The sequence below is a fragment of the Pseudopipra pipra genome, chromosome 10 (genome assembly GCF_036250125.1).
Source record: "Pseudopipra pipra isolate bDixPip1 chromosome 10, bDixPip1.hap1, whole genome shotgun sequence".
Classification (NCBI taxonomy): Eukaryota; Metazoa; Chordata; class Aves; order Passeriformes; family Pipridae; genus Pseudopipra; species Pseudopipra pipra.
In genome coordinates this window covers 20,857,150-20,865,544 of record NC_087558.1, presented here as the reverse complement: position 1 = coordinate 20,865,544, position 8,395 = coordinate 20,857,150, and the positions used below count along the sequence as shown (strand labels likewise).

Genomic DNA, 8,395 nt, shown 5'->3' with positions numbered 1-8,395 from the left:
AGCCCCTGAGGTGGGTTTTGGTGAGGGTTCAGTGTGTTCTGTTACTCCACACTGTGACAGGGTTGTTACAGTTCACAGACCACGATCTATGGGCTGTTTGCTCCAGCTATCAATTTTTAAGTAATATTTAAGCTGCAGCTTTGTCTGTTCTAACTATTAGTAACGATTTTTACTATTATTAATGATCAGATTCCCCAGGTTCCCCTCTGATCCATCTCTGACTGACACAGGCACACCCACATGGTTCAGTTAAAGTTCAACCTGTGGCCCAGCAATTGCAGCTACTTATGTCAAGCACTGAAGCTACTTTTAAATCATATCAATTCTACACTGCAGAGGGCTCTGGGCAGGGTACAATGGGCTTTGGGCTTTCTTTTAGGAGTTTTCTTGGGTAACTGTACTCAGCCCCTGTCCTTATCCCATTGCTATGAGAGGCAAGGCATTGTTCTTTTCCCTGTGCTCTTGGCCCTGCTGCATCTGTGCTCACAAAGGGAGTCAAGTGAAAGGGCAGGAGAGGGGGATTTGCTCTGGATCAGCAAGTCTCTATGAAATTGAAGTCTGTCCATGCTATTCCTGTCCCCCCTCCACCTGGCAGATTTTCCCTAAACACCCTTGGAAACCATCACCCTCAGGATGCTGATGTCCAGGCATTATTATTTTTGCTTTTCTTCGCCTTTCAGCAACCTCTCCTCCACTGTCAGTTGGTTTCTGCTATCCCAGATCTCACTGTGCTCATCAATCTCCTCCAAAAATATCTGCCTTTTCCAGGGGGACAATCTGGAGCACAACCCATAGCAAAAAACATTGACCAAAAGAGCTTTAGAGCACAGTGAGAGCCTCAATCCCTGCACATGTGTGAACACAGCTGGAGCAGAAGGGACTGAGTTTATCCCACTGTCCTGCCAAAGCCATCCCAACACACCACTGCCAAGCTGCAGTGGCTGAGGAGCGTCGTGCCTGGCCAGCACAAAGCCACAGACTAGGAACAAGGGCAGAAGAGCAAAGAACAAAGCACTAAGCTGACTGAGGGGAAAAAAACCCCCAAGAACACAACATTCAGAGTTTCCAGTTCTGCCCTTCTCCCTCTCCTTCAGCCACTGGGGAGAAACAGCCCCGAATATTTGACAGGCAGGTCGTGGAGTGAGGCCCAAAGAACACAGGGAGCTCTGCAACAGCTCCAGCATGGGCAGTTCTGGGAGCAGCTCCAGCTCAGCCACACAGCCCTGCAGGGAAAGTTGAGCCATCTCCACCCAGCTGTGAAGCCATGGGGTGCCACAGTCACCTCCATGGCACAGCAGTGGTGCTCTGTCACCTAAACCACCACGCCCTGCAGCTGGCTGGGCTTTTCCCATGTGTGTCAGCAAAGTGTCTCCTTTAAAAGTTTTTCAGTCATTTTTTTGCTATGTGATTGTCAATTTATCAATGAATTTCCCAATTCTCTAACATTCAGACTAAGGTGCAAACACACACACCCAGAAACACCCAACCCCAAAGCCCTGTGTGTGCAGAAGAGGATGCTTTTTGACAACACAGACCTGGCCCTGGAGGAGGAAGGTTGATCCCAAACATGCTGAGCAGGAGCAGAGCCCCATCCAATTGGATCTGACACCACTGAGAAGGGCCAAGGCAAACACACAGACTAAAGCAAGACTTGAGAACAAACATTTAAGCAAAAAAAAAAAAATTTATTTCAGGAATACTTTTAAAAAGAATAACTTAAAACCAATTGTGGCCTCATTGGTGCCTTTCCATCCCCCTTACACAGAGGCTGGTGCTTGGCCTCTGCTTTTCAAGGAGATGCATCTTCACAAGAACAACCACCCAAAAAACCAGCAATTTTTTGCCCAAAACCATGGGCACCATGGATTTGAAGCAGGCAGCCTTGGATCTTCAGCTAAAGGAGCTCAAAGCATGACAAACATGTTCTGACAAGACTCTGGCTGCAGGAAATAGAAGAATATAATATCCTTGGTAAATATAACCCTCCCCACCTCCTGCATGGATAGTGGAAGAGCTACTGGGTTCCCGAGACTAGAAATGCAAGGATCAGCTTTGTTATGGGCACAGGGCTTTGGGAAGGCTGTTCCTGCCCTTCCCAATACTTGGTAATGCTACAGGGAGACAGGGAAAGCCCCAAAGAAAAGAACACAACAGATGAGCTGAGTGATGGAGGAAGTACCAAACTGGAGAGGAGGGGTCTGCAAAGGACAAAAAGAGTCTGCCAGGAGCCAGCCATTCCCTCAACTCTAAAACAAGAGAAAGCCACAAAAAAAAAGGGAAAAATATTCCTGCAGTAGGACACTGCAATGTGCAATGAGACACAATCTGGGAAAATCTCCCATAGTGCTCAATTCCAGCTTCAGGTCCTTCTTTCTACAGCCAGATGAGATTTAAGTGCTCCAGACTATCTTCTTCCCTTCAGCCCCCAAGTGTCCTGCCCCCCAAGCCCTGCCCTTCCCTGTTCAGGCGACCTTCAGCAGCCATTTCTCCAGGCCCTCCAAGTCAGCCTCTCCCTCCTCCCCCTTGCTGCCCCGAGCACTGCACTCCACGAATTCCACCTTCATAGGCAGCTGGGAGAAGTCGAAGTCCTTGCCCTTCTTGCCCAGCTGGGCAGGACCCCCTGAGCTGTCCAGGCTGGTGGGGGCTGCGGAGCGGGTCACCCGTAAGGTATTGCTGCAGAGAGAGAGGGGAGAGGGTCAGGAACTGGGAACCAGGGGAATACTGTGGCTGCTGAGATGCTTGGGATGCAGCTCTGCCAGCAGGATGCAGCCACACCAAAGACAGAAGGCCCAGGGCTCTGCCCTGGGAGGCACAGGCAGGAGCTTTGGCCGCTACTGGAAGTCACAAGTGCAGAGGCTCAAGAGAGCAAGACAGGGCACTCAAGGAGAGGTGCTTGAGCAGGTTTGGTTTTGCAATAAACAGCAGCACGAGTCAGGTGATGATGTCCTCAGCTCAATTTCCCCACTGATCACAGGAATTACACAAGATTTAGCCTACAGTCCTCAGGGTCTGTGCCAGTTTAACAGGTTAACTGGGAAGGGAGAGGCACCTATGGCATCAGGGATCAGCAGGATCCCTGACACAGCACCTGGGTGTGCCAATCTGGGGACTGAGAGGGGGGATCGAGTGCCCCCACTGCTCCCATATATTCTTTATTCACAGAATGGAGCTAAACTAAAGGGGCAAAGGGAAATAACACACCCAGAGTTCAGGAATAAGTGAGCAGACACTTCCTTGGGTTTTCCACTCATAGACATCCGAGTATGGCAGCTGCCAGGGAAGGATGGCAGCAATCTGCCAGCCTGCAGGAATAACAGTGGTAACAGGGCACATGTGACCTGCCTAGAAACCCAACATCTGCACACAGGCAACTGGAAAATGCTCAACACCAGAACCAAGCAATGCTTATTTCCCTGGAGAATGTGAATATGTGGCAACTAATTCCTGCCTTAAAAACAGGAAGGTTGGATATTCAGCCTGGGAGAGAAACTAGCACAAATATCCCTGCTGCCGTCTGCTGGCCAAAGGGGTTATTGGATCATGGAATCATTCAGGTTGGAAAAGCCCTCTAAGATCATCGAGCCCAACTGTAAACCCAGCACTGCTGAGCCCCCAGACAAAAGAGACTGCTTTTTTGCCAGCTGAACTCAGACATGGCTCAAGGGAGCTCACCAAGCACTGAGATAAGACAAAAGACAAGAGGAGAAGCTCAGAGGGATCGAGATCCCATTCCATACTTACAGCTCTTTCTCCAGCTGCTGTTGAATAAGTTTTGCTGATTTTGCCATTGTAACATCTAGAGAGAGAAAAGAAAAGGAAATCAGCTCTTTGGCTTTCTGTCAGAATTCAGAATGCTGGCCCCCCCTCCTAAAGCAAGGCCAGCTCATGCTGTGCAGTCACCAGTTATTGAGACAAGGACAGCTGTGCCTGTGTGGGATAAGGGATGTTGGAGCTTTGGGATCACATACAATGGGAACAACAAAACAGCCTGATACAACACAGGGATTTAATTCCTTCTTGCTGGGCAGGGAGCTGCTTCAGAGGACGGGGTTTGATGCCCCAGCACTCCCCCCTGTCCTGGCACTACAGAGCTTCACACAGCGCCTTTCATGCAGGGCATGTGGAGCCACGAAGGCCTCAGGCAGCTCCTGAATTAGTGCACAAAACAGCTACAAAACCCAGACCTGATACTGCCCAAAAACTTCAGATTGTAACAGGGGGATCCACACTTCCACTGTAAAAACTGTATGGATCTGAAAATCAAGTCCTTTTCAGTAACTGGGTGTTCCTGCTAGTCCAAATGACTCTTGGCAGCTAAATGACTGGTTTCAACACTGAAGCTGCTAAGAGTGTAGGAATAGTTCATTATGCTCAAGCTGATCCTATTTCCTGCTGCCTGGAGACTGAGGAACAGCTCTGCTCAAGCAGAAAGCACCTGCCTTACTTAAGCCCACACGAAGAGCTGTAGGTCTCTCAAGTGATGCTAAAAACGCTCCTGCTGAGTAGTCTGAGTTTAAATCTAAATTCCAGCCTTCACTTCGCTGAAATCCCAGCTCCTACAGAGTTCAGCACCCATGGCATGAATCCCATTCCCTGCAGGGCTGGATGCCAGGCCCAGGCCAGGGCACCTTGCTTGTTGCAGGCGATGAGCAGCGCGGGTGCGTTCTTGAGGACGGTGCCATCGACCAGGACCTGGTACAGGAACTCTGCCACGTCCTTCACCTCCCGCTGGAAGGCCACGCTGTCCACCACAAACACGATGGCTCTGGGGAGAGAGGGAAGAAATGTGCTGGGGCTGCAGCTCTGTATCCATCTTCCCCTGCAAGAATTCCAGCCTGGGCTGATATAATTGTTTCTGTGTCTGATCTTGTCCAACCCAAGTGTAGGGAAGCAGTACTTCCTGGCTGAAACACACTCCATGTCCAGCCCCAGTAGGAATTCCTTCCTTCTCTGCCCCAGAAATATTCCACATCCCCCAACCCTCCCCACTGCAGCTGCATTGCCACCTGGCGCACTACAAGCACAGCAAAGCAAGGAATTCATGGTGTGATTTTTGGGATTGTCCTGTGCAGGGTCAGGAGCTGGACTCGATCCTTGTGAGGCGCTCCCAACTCAATATATTCCATAAAAGCAAAGCAAAAACTACCCTCCATTACCCCACAGCAGAGCTCTGACTGTCAGGGCACCACCAGCACAGCTCACAGCATTCCCAGCACCAGCACTTGGTTTATCCCTTTCCAAAACATCCCCTGCCCCCTGCTGCCCTGCCAATCTCCTCCCCGTTACCTGGCTGCAGCCTTGAACCTCTCCAAGAACTGGAGCCTCAAACTCTCATGGCCTGGAAGGTCGATCAAGGTCACATTGGTGCCCTGGGAACAGAAACAAGGTGTTACCCCCACCTGATCTGGAGGTGTCTGTGATCACAGACTGGGGAGAACCTGGATTTGTGTCCTGCAAATATAGAATATAAACCCTCTGAACCAAGTTACCTACTCCCACACTGCAAGTCTCCCTAAGTACACCAAACTTTGCTGGGAATAACACAGAAGTGCCTTTGCAAGAGACTTCTTTTTTTCATCTGAAAGCTGCAAATGTTTCCCTTCCCACAGCCCGACAGCCAAAGCCAGGGCATGAAAGAGAAGGAATGGCTTAGCTAGGTCCACGTCACTGCTCTCCAGATAAGGCTCCTTGTTCTCCAGAGCGGAGGGAACACTACAGGAGACCTTCCTGCTCCTGGATTTTAATGGAAACCTTGTCTATCATTTAAAAAAAAAAGAAATGCCTTGCAGCATTCCACTACCTCTCCCCCTCCAAATGCTTGTCTGCTCAATCTTAGAGACACAAAAATGAAAAAAAAAAAAAGCCCTTTACCAAGTTTTTAACCTTATTATCACCACTTAGTGAAGATTGACAAGAAGCCACACAAACACCCCCTACTTTCACGATTTCCCAGCAGTTAAGGTGCACTCAGCAAGAGAAAGAGACTTTTCCAGAATGAAAGAATTGCTGTAAGCTGAAAATAACCAGGTCTGTGGCAGTCTAGGACCTAAAAGCAACAAAATCCTTCCTGAGACCATATAAAGTGCAGCTGGAGACTCTGCTTAAGCCTGATGAAGCTTTTAATTTCAGGTTTTTGTTGGAGAACCAGAAATTACTACCAAGAAAATAAGGCAACCGTGACTGAACGATGCCCCTCACAAATCTCCCTCATGCTGCCCCCACAGCCGTGGTGTTCAGCCAGAAAGGTTTCACTGTTTGAGGAGCAAAGTAAAAAGAACCTGCCCTAAATCCCATCATTTCCCCACTTTCTTCACGTGCACTGCCTGGAAAAATCCTGTTCTGCACCCGAGGCAAACGGGGGACTGAGCAGCAGAAAAAGATCAACCCAGGTTTGGCACAGGGAGCAGGAGAAGGCAGGAGCAGCCCCAGAAAATTCCAGTCTCACTGTGCACTCACCTTGTCCCGGCTGACCCGGTACGTGGCTGAGCTGTCGGTGATGGAGGTCTGGGTGTCCCGGTATCTGCCCGACAGCAGCTGTGGGGAACAGGTAGTTCTCACAAAAAGGAGCCTGAGAGGCTTAAAAAACACTCCAAGCAGTGTCCAGTCTTTAAATCACTGGCATCACCTTTAATCTTCTCAGAAACTGGGATGGTCTGTGAGGGGTAAAGGGCTCCAGAGATCCGATCTCAGTTTACATGCAGGAACTTACTGCAAGGGTCATTTTCCCCAATTAATTAAAAATTGTGCTCCTTGCATTTTCAGACTTTTCAGAATGTTCTGAGCTGGAAGGGACCCACAGGGATCATCCAGTCCAACTCCTGGCCCTGAACAGACACTCCAACAATCCCACCATGTCCCTGAGAGCGTTGTCCTTGAGCTCTGTCAGCCTTGGGGCCATGACCACTGTCCTGGGGAGCCTGTTCAGTGCCCAACCACCCTCTAGGGGAAGAGTCTTTCCCTGATACCCAACCTAAACCATCCCTGACACAGCTCCAGCTCTTTCCTCGGGTCCTGTCCCCGTTCACACCGAGTAGAGAGATCGGAGCTGCCCCTGGGGGGAAGCTGCAGACCTGGATGAGTTCAAGTACCCAAAAACCTTTTCCTGCGACAAATTCGAAACAAAAGACCATTTCTTTTGACACTCCTTGGTAGACAAAACCCGGTCTCCATCCCTCTTTACATCTCTAAAATCACCTTTTTAAAGGTCTCAGTAAGAGACTAACACCCGAACTAAAGAGAGCGCCTTCCCCTCTGTACGAGAGATGCGGGAGCCGGGCACCCCCTCCCCGCTCACCCGCGCGAAGAGCAGCGTCTTCCCCGCGTCGCAGAGGCCCAGCAGCAGCACGGCTTTCCTGCTGCTCCTCCTGCCCTGCACGAACCGCCAGATCACTGCGGGAGAGAGGAGGCGCAGGAGGAGGATGAGAAGGAGACGCCCGAGCCCGCGTCCGCCGGCACCGGCGCCCCCTCAGCGAGGGCGGCAGGCCCTGGGGCGGGGGGAGAGAAGGTTCCCGCAACTCACGGAAGGTGACGGCGACGGCGATGAGCGCGATGAGCACAGAGAGCACGGCAGGGCCGCTCAGCTCCTGTCGCAGCGCCGCCAGGTCCGGCTCCAGCCCGCCCGCCATGGCCGCACACGTGGCCGCACAGCACTTCCGCTTCCGGCCCCGCCGCAGGGCGGGAAGGGTGGGCGCGGGGTCTCATGGGGGTTGTAGTTCCCCCGGGAGACCTGGGCGGGCTGAGGCTCACCGGGGGACCGGGAGTGTTGAGCCCGGAAAAACGCGGAATGATGGAATACTTGGGATGGGAAAAGCCCTCCAAGACCATTGAGTCCAACCGTTCCCCCAGCACTGCCAAGGCCACCGCTATCCCGTGTCCCCAGGTGCCACATCCACATGGCTTTTAAATCCCTCCAGGGATGGGGACTCCATTGCTGCCCTAGGCAGCTGTGCCAGGGCTGGACAGCCCTTTCCAGGGAGGAATCTTCCCTTATTTCCAGTCTAAACCTCCCGTGGCACAGTGTGAGGCTGTTTCCCCTCGTCCTGTCCCTTGTTCCCTGGGAGTAGAACCTGACCCCCCCCATCTCCCCCTCCTGTCAGGGAGTTGCAGAGCCAGAAGGTCCCCGCTGAGCCTCCTTTTCTCCAGGCTGAGCCCCCCCAGCTCCCTCAGCCCCTCCTGCTGCTCCAGCCCCTTCTCCAGCTCCGTTCCCTTCCCTGCACACGCTCCAGCCCCTTGGTCTCCTGCCCACCTGGACACTCCTGGGCTCGTGTCCAGCCGCCGTCACCAGCACTCCCAGGGCCTTTCCCAGCTTTCCAGGCTCTCTGCCCCAAACCTAGGCTGTTGTGACCCAAAAAGGTACAGCCCCATTTGAATCAGAGATCAGGAAGCAGAGCCAGGC

The 8,395-nt window shown here is 51.9% G+C and overlaps 1 protein-coding gene across 1 annotated transcript; it reads right to left on the bottom strand.

Moving 5' to 3' along the window:
* Positions 1 to 380: 380 nt before the first annotated feature.
* On the bottom strand, positions 381 to 7,655 carry SRPRB (SRP receptor subunit beta). Its single transcript, XM_064666616.1, has 7 exons — positions 7,520 to 7,655; positions 7,295 to 7,389; positions 6,457 to 6,534; positions 5,287 to 5,369; positions 4,629 to 4,765; positions 3,742 to 3,796; positions 381 to 2,673 (listed from the first exon to the last, which is right to left on the bottom strand). Exons 1-7 carry the CDS (start codon positions 7,623 to 7,625, stop codon positions 2,463 to 2,465), a joined length of 765 nt encoding a protein of 254 aa, XP_064522686.1. The 5' UTR covers positions 7,626 to 7,655; the 3' UTR covers positions 381 to 2,462.
* Positions 7,656 to 8,395: the final 740 nt, after the last annotated feature.

Bases quoted from the DNA above. Each gene is read 5' to 3' on its own strand.
- SRPRB (XM_064666616.1), bottom strand. From the start codon at position 7,625: ATGGCGGGCGGGCTGGAGCCGGACCTGGCGGCGCTGCGACAGGAGCTG. The intron at 5,370-6,456 runs GTGAGTGCACAG...TTCTGTTCCCAG, and splicing joins ACCGGGTCAGCCGGGACAAG to GGCACCAATGTGACCTTGAT. The intron at 4,766-5,286 runs GTAACGGGGAGG...CTCTCTCCCCAG, and splicing joins AGGTTCAAGGCTGCAGCCAG to AGCCATCGTGTTTGTGGTGG.